A 19,223-nucleotide genomic window follows, 5' to 3' on the forward strand; every position below is an offset into this window, starting at 1 on the left:
TATTGGAAACGAAAACACACACACCCATACCCACACACCCACACACACACACACAAAAAAAGCTGGGGATATATCTCGATGGTAGAGAAATTGCTTAGCATGTGTAAGCCCTGTATTCAATCCCTGTGTGACGGGGCAGGACAGTGCACAGGCTCCTCCATCTTGTATTCTTGCTGAGGCCATTTCAGGTTTAACTAGAATTCAATCTCCTTGATGGAGAATCCAGTGGAAAATTACCCAACTCTGCTCTAAGCCTTGAGGCCAAGATGCCCCAGTTAACTGCTTATCTTAGCCTCTGTTAAAAGACCTGCTTGTGCAGAGTACCCTTCAGCTAACTGCTTTATCTTAGCTTCCGTTAAACTGCCTGCTTGCACAAACCCCCTCAGCCAACAGCGTACTTTAGCTTCTGTTAAACTGTCTGTGTGAGGAAATCTCCCTCCTGCTGCTGTTGAGCAAGGTAAGAGGTATGATTTTTGCCTTTAAAAGACCCTTTAAAGGTCGGGGTCACATTAAGGCCCCAATCTTTGAGCATCGTCCCGGCCAACTAGAATAAAGACTTTCAACTGGCTATAAGCTGTGTCTGAGTGGTCCTCTTTGGTGGGCTCCCCATAAGACCTTAATTAAAAACAAAAACAGTGCCAAATTCATCCTTTATACACGATTCACTCTTTGCTTCAGTATTGATCTTGAGACCCACCAGTTAACATGAGGACGATCTGTCCACAAGCAACTTAACATCAGCTCACCATCAGAAAAGAAAAAAGGACCCTGGAGAGGTTCCAGGAAATAGCTCCGCCCATCTGAGCATGCTCCGCAGAGCTCCAGCAGCGCTGCTTTGCAAACAAAGCTTGTTGTACTCTTGTCTAAACAACAGTGGCTGCTGCTGCAGCCGGAGGGAAGAGCAAAGCTGCCCGGTTGATGCAGGCCCAGCCCTGGCCTCCCTCTCTTCCCAGCAGCTGCAGAACTGCTCAGCAAAACTACACTCTTGGTGCTTCTTCCTGAGGTCCACCCAAGTACGGCAGAATGCCTTCTGCATTTCACCCGATGCTCAAGCCAGGTGGGGAAGCTCAAAGTGTTAGAAACAAGTCTCCCAGCGAGAGACTACTTGGAGGCTAAGTTATGTCTTTCTCCTCCAGAGAACTGGAGTTCAGTTCCCAGGACCCCACATGGAGCAGTTCCAGAGGATCCTGCATGCCTCTTTGGCCTCTGAGAGTACTCACACGCATGGACATAGACATAAAATTAAACCTTAACAAAACACATGTGAGCCAGATCCTGGCCTAGCTCCTCCTACGCTCCTCACTGACTGCCCCCTAGGGATGGATGTAGCTCAGTTAGCAGACTGGCATCCTTTGTATGCAGGGAGCCCTGGGTTTGATTCACCACAGGAAGCTGGGTGTGGCAGTGCACGGTTATTCCCAGCGAGGAGGAAACAGGAGGCTCGGGAGTTTAGAGTCTGCCTTGGTCACACACTGAGTTCTGAGCCCGGACTGCACCAAACCCAGTCACACTCATGAGTCCAGAAGGGCTCTATCCCCCCACCCCAAAGTCACATCAGCTGCTCATCCCAGAGCCAAAAATTAAAAACAACCAAAGATGGACTTGTTCTCTTCTGCAGCCTGTCACCTCCTCTGGGACCAGCTGGGATGGAGTTGGTACAAGCCCAAAGTCTCTACACGCCGCACCCCCAGCTCTTACCAAAGGTCCTTTGGGTTCGAACTTCCTCTGGGTTAGGAAAGCCTGTGTGACGTTCTTGCCTGGAAATCACAAGTGGGTGAAGGAAAGTCAGTCACAGGCGTAAGAAGCCAATCAGTCTGCTATGGTCACTGGTACGGAATTCACAAGCTGGACTATATTTCCAAAGAAAATGTATAGGAAGTAGAGGGCTAACAAGAGGGCTCAGAGGAAAGAGGTGCTTGCCACCAAGGCCGATGACCTGAGTTCAATCCCGAGGGCCCACACAGTACAAAGAGAGAAATGACTCTCACAGTTACCCCTGACCGTGATACATGCTCTGTGGCTCTTGAGCACCCGCCTCCCCCCATATAAATAAATGCATGAAAAAATTTTGTCTTACAGATGTGGAGTTTCCAGGAAGTGACTTAGCCAGTCCCTTCTTTTCCCATTATGAATGAATGACATTTAATGTCCTATAATTGAGGGGACCTCTCACCCCTTTCTGCCATGTAAGGACTCAACAAGAAACTGATATGTGACCCAGAAGGAGAGGTCCTGGCTCAGCATGGCACCCATGGGACCCCCGACCTTGGACGCTGCAGCACCCAGAACTGTGAACAGAACAGCAGCTTTTTGTTTATTTCTTTTATTTTTTCCTGGGTCTCACCATGCAACCCAGACTGATGTCAAATCCATGATCCCCCTGCCTCAGCCTTCAGAGAGAGAAGAGGTTTATACTACCACACCCACACATTAATTTACTGTAATAATCCAAACTGGGCCGGGGTGGAGATCAATTGGTAGAATGCTTACCCAGCATGCACAAGGCCTGGGCTCAGATACACAAACTGTGGAATGAGGCAAGCCTGTGTATCCTCAGCACTGGGGGGGGGGGGGGCGTGGGGATATCAGTTCAAGGTAACCTTTACCTACGAAGAGAAATGAGGCCAGCCATGACTACAGACCTGTCAACAACAATAACATCTTAAACTGAGGGAGACAGTCCCTGTCTTCCCCTACACCCCTTCTTTCTGCTGTCTCCCCAAGCAGGCCTCCATGGCTACGGCTTTGCCTGAATGCATGCACACATGTCTGCTGCCTTCTTCCAAGCTGCACTTCCCAAGCTCCCCCTCCCCCCCATGTCTGTCTTTTGCCAGCTGCCGACCAAGCTGCTCCCCTCCAGGATGGGCCTGCTCTAGAGACCTTCCTTGTGACTCAGGGCACTGTCCACACAAGGGAGCCTCAGATGTCTACCAGCTAGCTTGCAGATACAAGGGACGAGGCCACTCTAACTGTGTTACTCTCTGATGGACGGAGACCGTTCTGAATATCAGTCTATACACCTCAGCCATTCAACTCCTTGTTTTCAACCACCCTTTCCTCTGCTCCCCTCCCCTCCCTTCTTTCTCTTCTCATTTTGTGTGTATCCTCTTTATAAAAAAGATTGAGTTATTTATTATTTTATGTGTACATGTATGTGCCTGAGTGTGTGTCTGTGTACCACATGCATGCAATGCCTTCCAAGGCTAGAAGAGGGTGCCAGATCCCCTGGGATTATGGTTGTGAGCCTGTAGGTGCTGGGAACTGAACTCAGGTCTGATGGAGGAAGGTCATTGGTTAAATAAAAAGAAACTGCTTGGTCCTCCCTCATTGGTTAGAAGATAGGTGGGAGGAGTAAACAGAACAGAACGCTGGGAGGAAGAGGAAGTGAGGTCAGACTCCACAGCTCTGCTCTCCGGAGCAGACACTTCAGAGAGACGCCATGCCCCGCTCCCGGGCAGACACACGCAATGAAGCTCTGAACTAGAATCTTCCCGGTAAGACCGGTGCTCACAGATTGTTAGAGATGGGTTGATTGGGATATCAGAATTAGCCAGTAAGGGCTAGAGCTAAGGGCCAAGCAGTGATTAAAAGAATACAGTGTCTGTGTAATTATTTCGGGGCATAAGCTAGCCGGGCAGGCGGCTGGGGCTTTGGGGACGTAGCCCCGCCGCCGTTCATATTACTACACAGGTCCTCTGTAAGAACTGCAAATACTCCTAACCTCTGAGTCAGACCCCTTGTGTGTAAATCTTTTAAAACAGGGTCTTAATATGTAGTCTTCCTAATCTAGAATTTATCACGTGTCTATTGTAGTCCAGGCTGGTCTCTAGGTCAAAGCAATCCTCCTGCCTCCTGCCCTGTGCCAAGAGTACCAGGATTACAGTTATGTATCACCATGCCCTGAAAAAGTTTTGTTGTTGTTATTGAAGTCAGGCTCTCATATAGCCTAGATTGGCCTTGAACTTGCTACATCGTCAAAAACCAGCCTTGAACTCCCATTAAAAAATATTTTTATTTATGTGTGTATTTGTGTACCTATGTGTAGGTGCCCATGGAGGTCAGAAGGCTTTGTATCACTCAGAACTGGGTGCCGGAAATCAAACCTGGGTCCTCTGAAAGAGCAGCCAGTGCCCTTACCTACTGACACGTACCTCCAGCCCGTTTTGTTACAGTTTCTGTTTTAAAAAGTGCTTTATTGCCAGGCTGCAGTGGTGCACGCCTTTAATGCCAGCACTCGGGAGGCAGAGGCAGGCGGATCTCAGGATAGCCTGGTCTACAGAGCGAGTTCCAGAACTACACAGAGAAACCCTACCTCAAAAAATCAAAACAAAACAAAACAACAAAGTGTTTTGTCTGTCATACAAATGCATGAGCTGCCAAGTGGGTGCTGAGCATCAAACACGGGTTCTTTGAAAGAGCAACCAGAGCTCTTAATTGTTGTACCATCTTGTGGAATCTTCCTGTCACTGTGACTGGGTTAATAAAGAAGTTGGCTGACCAATAGCTGGACAGGTAGAGGTTAGGTGGGACTTGCAGACTTAGAGAGTGCAAAGAAGAAGGGGAGGAGTCTCAGAATCTCAAGAAGATGCAGAGGGAAGGAGATAAATGTGCCATACCAAGAAAAGGTACCAAACTGCGTGGCAGAGTGTAGGTAAGAAATATGGGTTAATTTAAAATGTAAGGGTTAGCTAGTAAAACTTGAGCTATTGGCCAAGCATTTATAATTAATAGTAAGTTTCTGTGTGGTTATGAGAACTGGCTGGTGGGAAAGAAAAGTCTGACTATATAGTCTCTCCGGCCCTGCTTTAAAACTTTTTAATCTCCATTTGAATCTGTTTCTTCATGACATTCTTATTTAGTCACTTGTGTGTGTGTGAATACACGCAGCAGCGCACACATGCCGTGGAATGCCCTTGGTGGCCAGAGGACAGCCTGTAGGAGCCAGTTCTCTCCTTTCACCTTGTGGGTCCCGGGAATCAATCTCAGGTCATCAGACTCGACAGCAATCACCCTTACCTACGGAGCCATCTTGAATCTTGTGCGGTAGTGCAAGAACAGTACAAAGAAGCTGAGGGGAGGGGAGGCACGCGTCTAGAACCCCAGCACTCGGGAGCCGGAAGTAAGGGGATCAGAAGCTCAAGGCCATCCTTGGCTAAACCATGAGTAAGAAGCCAGCCTAAGTTATGGAAAACCCTGTCTCAAGGACTTCGGGGATGTGTCCCTGAAAGAGACTGGCAGTCCCATCTCTGGATCTGTTTCTTAAGATTTTAGTCCCTGAGGTAAATGGTCTCTTTTAACATACGCTTCCAGAAGGACTCTCATTCCAGGACAAACAAGACTGTGGACTGAAACTTCCACAATTGTGAAGCAAAGCAAACCTTCTCCCCCCCCCCCCCAGGGTTTCTCTGTGTAGTTTTGGAGCCTGTCCTAGAACCTTGAACTCACAGAGATCCACCCGCGTCTGCCTCTCAAGTGCTGGGATTAAAGGCGCGTGCCACCACCGCCCAGCCGAGTCTTTTTTTTTTTTTTTTTTTTTTTAGTTTTTCGAGACAGGGTTTCTCTGTAGCTTTGGAGCCTGTCCTGGCACTAGCTCTTGTAGACCAGGCTGGCCTAGAACTCACAGAGATCCGCCTGCTTCTGCCTCCCGAGTGCTGGGATTAAAGGCGTGTGCCACCACTGCCCGGTGCGAGCCTTCCCTTTTTATAAACTTGCTGCCTCGGGTATTCTGTCACAGCAAGGCTAAGCCGACTAGCTCACTTAATAAAGGAAGCGCTGAGACAGCTCATTCTATCTGCTCAAGCCACTTAAGCAACAGCTAGGCCGACAAAAACCAATTATCTAGTTGTCACAAACACTGACCTGCTCCAAAATCCACTGTGGCATAGAGGCCCTGCAGGGTCCCACACCGTAGGAAGTTTTCATTCGCCCCATCGGTGGTGAAGAGAAGGACGTCATTACCCAGATGGTAACGGAAGCGGTGTGCCAGGAAACGCAGGTAGTCATAATCACAGGCGAAGTAGGAGCCGTACTCATTCTCAACCTGTGGAAACGTTTAGAAAGAAGAATGAAAAATGCCAGGGCAGACTTAGCATCCCTGGGAACTCTAGTTCCCATGCCCAAAACACACCCTCTATCCGGGAAGGGAGGCAGGGGCAGATCCAGCCTGAACTGGTTTGGAGTGCGTGAGCAATAAAGCAAGTTGTGTCCTCTGAGTGAACTTTTTAGGGAGAATCCCCTACTTGCAATCTTAGACCTATGCCTAATTAGATGTACATATAAAACTGGGCGCACGGTGGGAAAAAACATATACAGTAGAGAAAAGTGTGCACATCCCGTCTGTCGATCAAAACAGGTGGGAAGATGGTAAAGCAGTTAGCTTGCACAAGTCTGACAATCCCAGGTCAATATGTGATGGTCAGTCCGCATCTATAATCCTGTGGCAAGAAGCGGGCAGGGGGTGTGGGGGGTGTGGGCAGAGACAGGCAGCTCATCCAGAGGTCCCAAACCTGCTAGCCTGGAGTAAGCAATGAAGCCAATCCTGGCTCTTGACCTCTGGCCTCCACATGTACACAGTGGCGCGCGCGCTTACACACACACACACACACACACACTCACACACACACAAGAAACAACCTGGGAAACAAGGCCAGAAACCCATATAGTGCACCCCTCAGTAACCAGCTCCTCTTCTAGGAGCCTCCAGGAGGTTGTGCTGTCTAGAGTCACCTGATGAGGGAGCCTCAACTGAGAAAATGCCTCAGGTTGCAGGTCAGCCTGTGAACCATTTTCTTAATTAGTGATTGATGGGCTAAGGCCTGTCCCATTGTGGGTGGGGCCATTCCTGGGCTGGTGGTGCTGGGTTCTATAAGAAAGTGGACTGAGTAAGTCATGAGGAGCAAGACAGTAAGCAGCTCCCCCTCCACGGCCTCTGCATCAGCTCCTGCCTCTGGATTCCTCTCCTGTTAGAGTTCCTACTGTGACCTCCTTTGAAGAAGGACAGTGATGTGGATAAACCCTCAATAGACCCTTTCCTCCCCAAGTTCTTTTGGTCATGGCATTCATCACAGCAATCGTAACCCTGACTGAGACAGAGGTCTCAGACACTAATGAGTTTTACTCTAACTCAGTGGTTCTCAACTTCCCTAACGCTAAAACCTTTATTACAGCTCCTCATGCTGTGGTGACCCCAGCCATAAACCTATCTTCACTGCTGCTTCATAACTCTGACTTTGCTACTGTTGTGAACTATAAGTATCTGATATGCATGAAAGAGGCATTCGCCCCCCAGGCTGAGAACAGCACTGTTCTAACTCCCGCAGCACCTGCCCCGTGCGATGGCTTTGCTTCTGTGTTGTCCCTTCCACCCGCTCCGTATCACCCTGCAGAGTCTGTGTGGCCGAAAGTGACGCCCTCCTTCCTCTCCTCCCTGGAAACAGAGGAGTGCTGCCAAATTTGCTGTCGCTGTTTTGAAACAGTGTTTACGCTGTGGCTCAGCACAGAACTCACTGTGTAGCCCAGGCTGGCCTTGAATTCACACAGTCCTCCTGTGTCAGCCTGCTGGGTCGTGGGATTATAGGCGTGAATCAGCAAGCCTGACTCCTCTTTACTCATTTTAGGTGAAAACTGAGATTAACACTTCACGTGAAACCCCACCCTTGGCGTCCCTGGGCTGGTTTGCCTCTCCTGAAAATAAACATTTACATATCTGGGGCAAATCTGGTGTCCTGAATTTGGAAGGGCGCAGGTGGAAGAGCCGCCTCTTGGTTAAGATCAAGTGCGTGAAGACCCAAGCTGGCGGTTCATATCTGTAACTATAGTGCTAAGACAGGCGGACTCCAGGACTCACTGACCAGCCAGCCATCTCTCCAGCCCCAGTGAGATCCTATCTTTAAAAAGTAAATGGGAGCTGGGCAGCGGTGGTGCATTTAATCCCAGCACTCGGGAAGCAGCAGCAACAGATCTCTCTGTGAGTTCGAGGCCAGCCTGGTCAACAACATGAGTTCCAGGCCATGCAGGGCTACTCAGAGAAACCATACTTGGAAAACAAAAAGTAAATGGGGTGGGACTTGGATGTAGCCCAGTTGGTAAAGTGCTTTTGTAGGTTCAAGAGCCCTGGTGCGGATTCCCAACTGTGCACAAACCAGGCACAGATGTGCACCTGTAATCTCAGCATTTGGAGGCAGACAGGAGGGTCAGGAGTTCAAGACCAGTCTCAGCTCCATTGAGTTAGAGGCTAGTGAGACCGGGCATGGAGGATCACACTCATCATCCTTGGGCCAAGGAGGCTGAGGCAGGAGGACCACTGGGTCTGAGGCCAGTCTGGGTTACACAGGGTAACTACACCTTACACAAAACAAAACACCCAGGATGACAAGCAGGGAAATACCCAATTACATGCGAAGACATGGAGATGTGAAAAAGGCCTTGGACCTGTGAATGAAGTGAAAACACCGCACAGGAAATGGGTCACTTCATATGAACTGCAGAAAGGAAGAGACAGGGGAGACAAACTCTCCTCTAGAAATAACCCACTGCGCGGCGAGCTTTGCTTCTGCCTCCCGAGGGCTGAGGGACAGACGCATGGCTTTCTGCTCTCTCTGCTTGTTAACTTAGTGAACGGGGGTAGAGATGAACAGGTGCAACCATAGCAGGCCGAGATTGGAGAGAAAGGGGACGAGGAGGGGGCCAGAAGAGGGCAGAGTGGCCAGGTGGAAGCAGTGGCCAAGATGGACAGAAGAAATGTCCCCCAAATGAGTGGGCTTTGCTCTCCACTGCAGAGTTAAAACAGACAGGCGGTTTACTTCTTGGTTCTAAAAAATTAAACTATATTTGGCGCGCATGTGTGTGTGTGTGTGTATGAGCACACACATGCAAACACACACACATGCACATGCGTGTGTTGGGGAGCAAGAGTGCCATGGATCTGCCGGGCGGTGGTGGCGCACGCCTTTAATCCCAGCACTTGGGAGGCAGAGGCAGGCGGATCTCTGTGAGTTCGAGACCAGCCTGGTCTACAAGAGCTAGTTCCAGGACAGGCTCCAAAACCACAGAGAAACCCTGTCTCGAAAAACCAAAAAAAAAAAAAAAGAGTGCCATGGATCTGTGGAGGTTAGAGGCCAATTTTGAGTAGTCAGTTCTCTTCCTCCACACGGGCTCCAGTGTCGGAGACCGGCTTCAACAGTATATCCCTTTCCAGGGTAGGGGCATGAGGATGAGAAAAGTCAATAAAGAGAGTGAAGATGGGAGTGAAAATAACAAACAGAAGCATAGGACAGTACCGGGAGGGCAACCCAGCAGATCCTGAATGTTGAATTCTGACTCTTGAGTTCTGAGTACTGAGTCCACCCATGTTTAATATTCCATACACTTTTATACTCCAGTACCCAAAGGGGGAAGGAGGCAAAAGACTGCTTTAACGTGATACAAAGGACAACTAGAACAGTTACTTGCTTCAGTACTTTGGAACATCAAACCATTAATTCATGAGAAAAGCATTCTTTTGCAGAGGCAGTGAACCCACCCTAGACCAAGTACCCTGAAGGCAGCTACTCCCTGGGTCAAGCCTTCTCATTCAAAAGAAGGGGCAGAAGTACGCATGAATTCTCTGACTTTTGGTCAGGGCGGAGTAGATCTACCTGTAGGGGGAAGGTGTGTCTTAATATCTAAAAAACGCCAAGTAACCACACCCTAGGTCAGGGTGAGCAGCCACAGCTGCTGTCAACAACTTGGCGCAAGCTGAAACTCTCTGCCCTTCAAACACAGGCTCACATTTTTGGGCCTCCACACTCTGGGATGGAACTGCAGCTGCCAGACCTGAGGTGAAGCACCTTTACCATCTCACTGCACGCGAACACCCTACGTAGATCAGGCTGGCCCACACACCTTCCCGCAGTCCTTCTGATCTGCTAAAACAATAGCTGCATTCAGAATGGTTGCCTGACAAAAGCCTTTGGCTTGGCTTTTGAGACAGGGTCTCAAGTAGCTCAGGCTGGCCAGGAACTTAATAGGTTAGCGGCTGGCCTCAAACTCCTGATCCATCTCCCTCTGCCTCTACACGCTGAGATTTTAAGTGTGTGTCCCATGTGCTGTGTTTGATCACAGTTTTGATGACGTTTCTCTAACCAAAAGATGCGGGAAAGTTGTGAGCAGAAATTGAAAGTGACTCAAGATGTAGTCAGGCCGGAGACGGAGCAGCTGAGAAGTGGCTCTCCCCCGAGACCAGGTCAAAGGAAGAAGAGTCAAGGGGCTGGGAGACGGCTCTGTGGATAGCAGTGCTTACTGTCTAAGCAGGAGGACCCAAGTTCAAATCCCAGGTGAAAAGCCAGGCCTGTCCACATGCACAGGTAACCTCAGTGTCGGGGACAGCAGTGACAGGAGGCCTCTGGGACACACACACACACGCACACACACGCACGCACGCACACGCACAGAAGATCCAGCTGCACAGAGCAAAGCCATGCCCACGTTTCAGACTCACTGTCTTCACACAGGAAGCTGTGGCCTCTTGGTGCCGACTCTTCTTGAATAAAAGACCAAGGGGCACTTAGGGTTCACGAGCTCCATTTCTCAAGAGCAGCCCCTGGCCTCTCGCAGTGGACGCCTGACCTACTACTCAGCCCTCCCGTCACCTCATGCCACCTACACCCAGTGGCCACGCTCCCTCTCCGTCAGGACTCATCTCTACAGCAGTTCCTAAGCAAGAATATGAACCACACTCCTCATGGATAATCACACTTCATCCCCTGGGCGTCCCAGGACCCAGGCAGCTCCACACAACTTTGTTCATTTCACTAAAACCACGCCTGGCCAGTGTTTGCTGAGCCAGGCTTCATGTTTCACCTGAGTAATATTACTAAGACTTGCTGACAGTCAGGTGTCTGTGTGCCCAGCATGCACCACAGCCGTGCAGGGCCTGAAGCAGGTAGAAGGAGATTGCAACGGAAGTGGGAGAGAAAACCAGGTCGTCTGCAAGAGCAGTCAGTGGTCTTAGCTGCTGAGCCATCTCCCCAGTACCCCTTTTGAACTTCTTCATCTAAAAGGGGATGTCTGGAAGAACTGAATGGCACTGGCAGGACACTCAGGACAGAAGCAGATACAAAATAGTAACATGAGCTTGGCACACACCTTTGAGCCCAGCACTTGGGAGGCAGAGGCTGGCAGATCTCTGTGAGTTCAAGGTCATCCTGGTCTATCTACGTAGTAAGTTCCAGGACAGACAGCACTAAATAGAGAGACCATGTTTTGAGAAAAACAAAACAGAACAAAACAAACAAACAACATAAAACAGTAGCATGAGGAGCCAGAGAGAGTCTCAGCAGTCAAGAGCATTGGCTGCTCTTCCAGAGGAAACTGGGTTCGATTCTCAGCACCCTTGTGGGGCAGTTCACAACCAGCTGTAACTCCAGCTCCAGGGGATCCAGTGCTCTCTTCTGACCTCCACCATCAACTACACTACATGCTAGACAGTCATACAGATACACATGCATACACATAATTAAAAACAAAAATAGGGAGGGGCTGAAGAGATAGTTCAGTGATGAAGACCCTGGCTGCTCTTCCGGAGGACCCGGATTTGATTCTCAGTACCCACATGGCAGCTCACAACCATCTGTAACTTGTTCCAGGGGATGTGACACATTCTTCTGGACTCTGCAGGTTCCCAAAGGCATGCGGTACACATAAACTCAGGTGAGTTCACACACGGACACACACGCGCACACGCGTGCGCACACACACACAATTAAAAGAAAATAGATGGCTAGAGAGATGTCTCAGTGGTTCAGAGCACTTGATGCTCTTGCAGAGGACCTGGGTTCAGTTCCCAGCAACCACACAGCCACTGACAACCACTCATTACCAGTCCCAGGGGATGCAGTCCTGACCTCCACAGGCACCAGGCACATATATAGCATGCATACGTACTTTAGACAAAGCACTCACACATGTAGAATAATAATCTAAAAAGTTATGATAAAACAATCAAATAAAAACATTAAAAGTAAAGTTGTGGTTTTTCTAATTCTATCATGAATGGATTTTTTTTTGTTTTGGTGGTGGTTTAAGTATGGAAAATGTATTTGGTAGTGGAAGGTAGATCCTGGGCTGTGGACATAGCTCAGCTGGTAGAGTGCTCGCCTGCTCAAGGTCTTGGGTTTCCCAGCACCACAGAAAATGGTATGGTGGTGCACGCCTGTATTGTCAGCACTGTAGAGAGGCACAGGGGTCAGAAGTTCAAGGTCCATCCTCAGGTACAGAGAGTTTGAAATCAGCCCGAGAGACATGAGAACCTGTATGATATATATCTATATCTATATCTCTCTCTCTCACACACACACAGGCACAAAGAGACACAGGGGGGTTAGGGAGAAGAGGGAGAAGAGACAGACAGGTTAACACTTGTCCCAAATTCAATTTCAGCAAAAGCGCCATTTTTAGCACTGTATCCTGGTGCCACTACCAACATTTCCATAATGTTGATGGACAGCTGCTCCCCCCCCTTTCTCCTCCTCCCAGTCCAGGCTCAGCCCCAGGTACCTGCACAGTTATAATCGGCCCTCCGTTCTGGTAGAGCAGAGGCTTCATCTTGGGCAGAAGGACTGTCAGCCATTTATCCACAGCTGCAAGGTAATCTACAAAACAAGACGGTGTGGTCACTTTCACTAGCCAACTAGTTCATTCTCGCGTGTGTGTGCATGCAAACATTCTATTGTGTGTGAGTGTGCATGAGTGTCAGCTTCAGGGATCAAGTCAGCTAGGCGATCCTGGCTGACTTTTATTTATTTATTTTTTTATTAAATATTTATTTATTTATTAGGTATACATTATTCTGTTTGCTTGTATGCCCGCAGGGCAGAAGATGGCACCAGACCTCATTACAAATGGTTGTGAGCCACCATGTGGTTGCTGGGAATTGAACTCAGGACCTTTGGAACAGCAGGCAATGCTCTTAACCACTGAGCCATCTCTCCAGCCCCTTGGCTGACTTTTATTTGTTTTTTTTTTGTTTTTTTGTTTTTGTTTTTTGAGACAGGGTTTCTTTGTGGTTTTGGATCCTGTCCTGGAACTAGCTCTTGTAGACCAGGCTGGTCTCGAACTCACAGAGATCCGCCTGCCTCTGCCTCCCGAGTGCTGGGATTAAAGGCGTGCGCCACCACCGCCCGGCTTTGGCTGACTTTTAAAGCCCGGAGAATGACAGTGCAGTCGGTGGCCTCAACAACTGTCTTCTAAAATGCGGCAGCCAGTCTGCTGGGCACGGTCCTACAAGTTAGTAGTCTTGTTCACCTGGCAACTTACCCTGCTGCGGGGCTCAGAGCCAGAACAGGCTACCAGGCAATGAGTGACAGGCACAGGGAGGTGTGATGCAGTTTTTTTTTTTTTTTTTTGGTTTTTCAAGACAGGGTTTCTCTGTGGTTTTGGAGCCTGTCCTGGAACTAGCTCTTGTAGACCAGGCTGGTCTCGAACTCACAGAGATCCACCTGCCTCTGCCTCCCGAGTGCTGGGATTAAAGGCATGCGCCACCACCGCCCGGCCTGTGACGCAGTTTGTAGAGGGCTTGCTGAGCATGTGCCAGGCCCTGGCTTTTGATCCCCAGCAGTGCCTATACTGGGCATGGGAGCACACACCTGTAATCCCAACGCCGTGGAGGCAGGAGGATCAGAACTTCAGGATCGTCCACAACTATATAGAGAATGTTCGGCTGAATTCCCTGCACCTACTTGTTGTCCAACTGTATTTAACTACAGTTCCAGGGCATCCAACACCCTCTTCTGAATTCTGTGGGCACCCACAGACACATGGCACAAACATACATGCACCCATATACATTAAAAAAAAATAAAGGCATGGTGGTATATGATCCCAGCACTTGGGAGGCAAAGGAGGAGGATCTTTGAGTTCAAGGCCAGCCTGGTCTACAGACACGCAGGGCTACACAGAGAAACCAGCCTCAAAACCAAACCAAACCAAAATAAATAAATAAATATATAAGTTGCTTAAAGGTTTGTTTTTGAGACAAGGTCATATAGCCCAGGCAAGACTCAAACCTAGTATGTAGCCGAGGATAACCTTGAAATCCTGATTCTCCTGCCTCCACTTTCCAGCAGGGGCACCAAATCTCATTATAGATGGTTGTGAGTCACCATGTGGGTGCTGGGAATTGAACTCAGGACTTCTGGAAGAGCAGTCAGTGCTCTTAACCTCTGAGCCACCTCTCCAGAATCCCACCTCTGCTTTCCAAGTGTTACGATTACAAATGTGTATCTCCACACCCAGACAAAATTAACATCTAATAAATCATATATTTATGACTTCAAAAGAGACTGACAAACACACGTGCTTCTTAAAGTTCTCATGCGGACTCAAGAGGCAACACATGTAAAAACAATAATATAGCAGGAGTATAAAACAGAAGTTCAAAGCCGGGTGGTGGTGGCCCACACCTTTAATCCCATCACTCGGGAGGCAGAGGCAGGTGGATCTCTGTGAGTTCGAGGCCAGCCTGGTTTACAAGAGCTAGTTCCAGGACAGGAACCAAAAGCTACGGAGAAACCCTGTCTCGAAAATCCAAAAAAAACCCAGAAGTTCATATAGTATGAGAAACATAGGTCTAAACACACACACGCCCCCCACCACACACATGCACACACTACACACACATGCATGCGCACACATGCACGCACACACGCACACACACACACAGACAGATGCAATTGAATGACTCCTCAGGGTTTACGCTAAAACAACCTCTCGTGGTTTAAAAAGATGAGACAAAGCTGTCATTTACAAATCCCTCCACAAATGCAAAGTAACGGCAGACACAGTGCTACCAGGAAATCTAGTGACATCACTCCAGAACCAACCCTGCCATTTTGACTAGCTGGCTGTGTAATACACTAAGTGTGTAGGAAGAGAAAACAAGTTATTGAACCCAGTTGGTTAACCAGGTTTCGAATTCAAAGTCATCCATTTATCAGTGAGATCTGTTCAAGCCTACAGAAGAGGCAATGTCTCCTGCACGCTCACTGTCCGGTGAAGGGTGATTTCCACCCCACTAACCGGCACTTGTACAGAAACAGCCCTACCTTTAAATGCCTGGCTCTTTTGATATAAACTGTCCAATCTCCTATAATCCTTTAAAGGCAGCAGTAACTCACCGGGGTCAGAAGATCGAAGGACAATAGATTCTTTCTCTAGTAGCCAAGCAGGTAAGCCTCCCTACAAGACAGAAAAGCAAAAGCAGCCATCAGACTGCGCACTGTGTGAAAAGAGATGAGATTCCCTGTCAGCAGGGCGGGGACCGAGGAAAACAACCTGGGCTCATGGGAAACTGGAATACAGGGAAATGAAGATCACTCTATTGACTACAGTCTGAGGACCAACTCCCCCGCCCCCTTTTAGTTTTGAGACAGTCTCACTATGTAGTTGAGCCTAAAGCTGGAACCCCTACATAGCACAGGCTGGCCTTAGAGTTTTGATCTGCCTGCCTCCACCTCCCAAGTGCTTGGGTTACAGGCACGATCACCACACCCAGCCAAATTCCCCCTTCTCTTCCTCTTTCAAAACTTATTTATTTATGTGGATGTTTTGTCTGCATGCATGTCTGTGCACCATGTACATGCAGTGCCCTCAGAGGTCAGAAGAGCGTGTTGGAGCCCCTGGAACTGGAATCACAGAGAGTTGAGCCACTGTGTAGGTGGCTGGAAATCGAACCCAGGTCCTCTGGAAGAGCAGCCAGTTCTCTTAATAGCTGAGCCAACTCTTCAGCCTCTTTTTCTTTCTTTTTTCTCCTCTTTCTTCCTACTTTAGTTTTCCTGCTGTTGTCTGGTTTTGCAGCCCTGGGGACTGACTGTGTGGCTTTGTACGTACCAGGCAAGTGCCCGACCACTGGACTGCAAAGCTCTGTCTATGCACACGGCTTCTCTTAATTTCTTAACTAGTCCACGAGGCAGACAAAGAGGATCCACTCCAGGCCTCTGACAGGAAACCAGCTTATGTGACTGGCCAAGAGGAGAACTGGCTCAAGCCTGCTCTTCTCTGTCTGGCACCTCTCTAAAGGAACAGACACCTGCAGAGGCCCCGCACCACAAGCTCCAGTCTTTGAGCCACAGATTGCTTTCATCTGCTTTGCCCAGCCCCCGCCGCCACCGCCACTCCTGCCTTACCAACACCCTCCAGGCAGGCAGAGCCCCAGGTTAACACACTCACCATGTCCCACTCTGCACAGATGTAGGGCCCGGGCCTCAGGATCACCAGGAGCCCCAGTTCGTGAGCCAGGTGAATGAAATACTCCACATCGTGGTCCCCAGAAAACTCGTATTGTCCTGGCTGGGGTTCATGAAAGTTCCAGGGCACATACCTATGAAGACACACACAGGTGGCAGCTGAGCGGGAAGAAGGCAAGGGGAGCCTAGGCTGTAGGACCATTTGACAACACAGGCGCAAGGTGGATCACTGGTTCCTGCAAAGGGTCATGGGTAAAGGTGTTGCTGCCAACCTGACCCCAGGTGTTCAATCCTGGAACCCACATGATGGAAGGAGAATGTCAGCTTCTACACTTTGTCCTCTGCCCTCCAAAGACATGCTGCAGCACACACTTACACACATGTGCACACACACACACACACACACACACACACACACACAAAGTAAATAAGGTGTAATAAAGAAAAAAACTTTTCTAAAAATAAGTGGGAGCATTACTGAAAACCAATAGCCAGTTTGTGGCAATAACACACCAGAGTGTCAGATTGACTCTGATCTCGGAAGCTAAGCAGAGCCGGGCCAGGTTAATACCTGGGTGGGAGACAGAACTTGACCTAAAGCAAGAGGCAGGTGCATGCCCTCTGGGTCACACTGGAGATGAACCACGGGGCCACTCATGACGTCTTCTAGTCTCCTTTGCTTACAGACTGGTGATTGGAGAAGATCGTGAAAATAGAGATGAACTTGTAGATTTTGTTTGCTTGTGGTCTGGCAGGGCTACACATGATGAACTTTATTCAGAGACAACCACTCCCATTCAGGGACATGAATGGGATTCACCAGCTTCATCTGCCCAGATGGATTTTTTTCAGGTGGCATTCTTGGCCAGCTCTGTATACCTCATCCAATTCTCCTTTGGCTTCACTTTGTATCTGGCTACTTTGTCATCCTGAGAATCGAACACAGCCTTTGAGCAAGCCAGGGACATGCTCTAACATGGAGAGCCAACACAGCCCTTTATGAGAACAATCTATATAGAAACTGACAGAAAAGAAAAATATCTTCCATCACACTGAAAACTTTGCTGAGAAAAACAAAATATATGTATTGCGAATTCTAATTGGTCTTTTTTTTTTTAAAATTTTTATTTATTATGTGTACAGCATTCCTTCCATGTGTGCCCGCAGGCCAGAAGGGGGTGCCAGGTCTCATTATAGATGGTTGTGAGCCACCATGTGGTTACTGGGAATTGAACTCAGGACCTCTGGAAGAGCAGTCAGTGCTCTTAACCACTGAGCCATTTCTCCAGCCCTCTAATTGGTCTTAATAAAAACCCAGAGTCAGATATCAGGGCGTGAAAGCCGAAAGATCAGAGAAGCAGAGCAGCCAGCCACTAGTTCTTACCTCTATGAAATCCTCAGACCGAGTGGGGTGTCCTGTCTCCAGGAATCCTCAGACTCAATGCCGTCTCTATGAAACCTCACACTGAATCCTGAGCTCCTGTCTCCTCTCACCTCATATTCCTCTCTCCGCCCAGCCATATCACTTCCAGTCTCTACCTCCCTAGTGCTGGGATTAAGGGTGTGAGCTGCTACTGTTTGGCTCTGTTTCTCTTTTAGACTGTTTGTTCAGGGTTGTGTAGCCCAGGGTGGCCTTGAACTCACAGAGATTCCCTGCTTCTGTCTCCCTGTTTGCTGGAATTAAAGGTGTGATTGCTGGAATTAAAGGTGTGAGCTACCACTGCCTGGCCTCCAGGGCTACCTAGTGATGAGCTCTGCACTCTTCAGGCAAGCTTTATTTGTTAAAGCAAAAACAAAATATCACCACAAACACAAGAGCCCTAATTATCATCCTAAAGTAATATGAGAAATATCTATAAATAAACAAAGAAATGGTTGGCATAATGGGGCACTGACCTTTAATCCTGGGAGCCAGGAGTCACAGGCAGGTGGATCTCTGTGAGTTCAAGGCCAGCCTGATCAACATAGAGAGTTCCAGGACAGCAGGAGTGGTGCAGGACAATTGTCTATATTCTGTCAATTATGTTTTAAATAAACACTGATTGGCTAGTAGCCAGGCAGGACAACCAGACAGGAAGTAGAGGCGGGTCAATGAGAAAAGGAGAATTCTGGGAAGAGGGAAGCTCTCTCTGCAGTCCTGTACAGACACAGAAGAAGCAAGATGTGACCACGCTGCTGAAAAAGGTACTGAGCCATGGGGCCAATACAGATAAGAATAATGGGCTAATGTAAGTTATAACAGCTAATACGAAGCCTGAGCCAATGGGCCAATCAGTTTATAACTTATGGAGACCTCTGTGTGATTTTCTTTGGGACCTAACGACTTTGGGAACTGGGCAGGACAGAAACCCCAACAAACAGGCCCTTCATATTATAGAATGGCGCCAACGTGTGGACAACTGCATCCACATAAAGCCCATTGTTCTTATCTCTAAAAGTGTGTATGGGGGGAGGAGGGTTGTTGGCCAATGACACAGTGGTTAAGAGTACTTGCTCTTTCAGAGAATCCTGGCTTGGTTCCCACCTACATGGCCTCCCACAACCATCTGTAACTACAGTTCCAGGGGATCCATCTCCCTCTTCTGGCCTCTGTGGGCACTGCATGCACATGCTACATACACATACATGCATACAAAACATCCATACCAAGGAAACAAAACAACCCCCCCCCAGTCTAGAAACCTAGTAATCTAGTGGCAATGTGCCCACCATGTGTGAAGCCTAAATTTGACTCTCAGCACTGAAACAAAACCACAGAAAAATCTCCAACCACTACAAGAAGACAAAAGATTTGTGTCAGGAATACTGGGGCCAGGAAATAAAAGGACCCAAAGTCAACCGGCTCCCCCAAATTAGGTAGAGATACACACTTGCACGTGAACCATTCATTCTCAGTGCACAACTCCTGTTGGTGAGCTCCATACGCATCCTATAGACCCAGCACAATCAGCCACAGCCCATTAGAACTCAGCATGTCAACCTCTGTAAGTGAACTTGGATTCA

General features: G+C 48.6%; 1 protein-coding gene across 2 annotated transcripts in view; it reads right to left on the minus strand.

Annotated features, from left to right (window-relative positions):
• Nucleotides 1-19,223, minus strand: part of Glb1 (galactosidase beta 1) — a 96,162-nt gene that overhangs the window by 38,612 nt on the left and 38,327 nt on the right. For both annotated transcript variants that reach the window (XM_075964274.1, XM_075964273.1), the window contains exons 3-7: nt 16,204-16,354; nt 15,153-15,213; nt 12,535-12,629; nt 5,860-6,040; nt 1,699-1,757 (exon numbers count right to left, since the gene is read on the minus strand). In XM_075964274.1, the coding sequence (XP_075820389.1) occupies nt 1,699-1,757; nt 5,860-6,040; nt 12,535-12,629; nt 15,153-15,213; nt 16,204-16,354 (547 nt within the window). The remainder of the gene's footprint in view (nt 1-1,698; nt 1,758-5,859; nt 6,041-12,534; nt 12,630-15,152; nt 15,214-16,203; nt 16,355-19,223) is intronic.

Source organism: Microtus pennsylvanicus, chromosome 3, assembly GCF_037038515.1.
Source record: "Microtus pennsylvanicus isolate mMicPen1 chromosome 3, mMicPen1.hap1, whole genome shotgun sequence".
In the NCBI taxonomy this organism is placed as follows: domain Eukaryota; kingdom Metazoa; phylum Chordata; class Mammalia; order Rodentia; family Cricetidae; genus Microtus; species Microtus pennsylvanicus.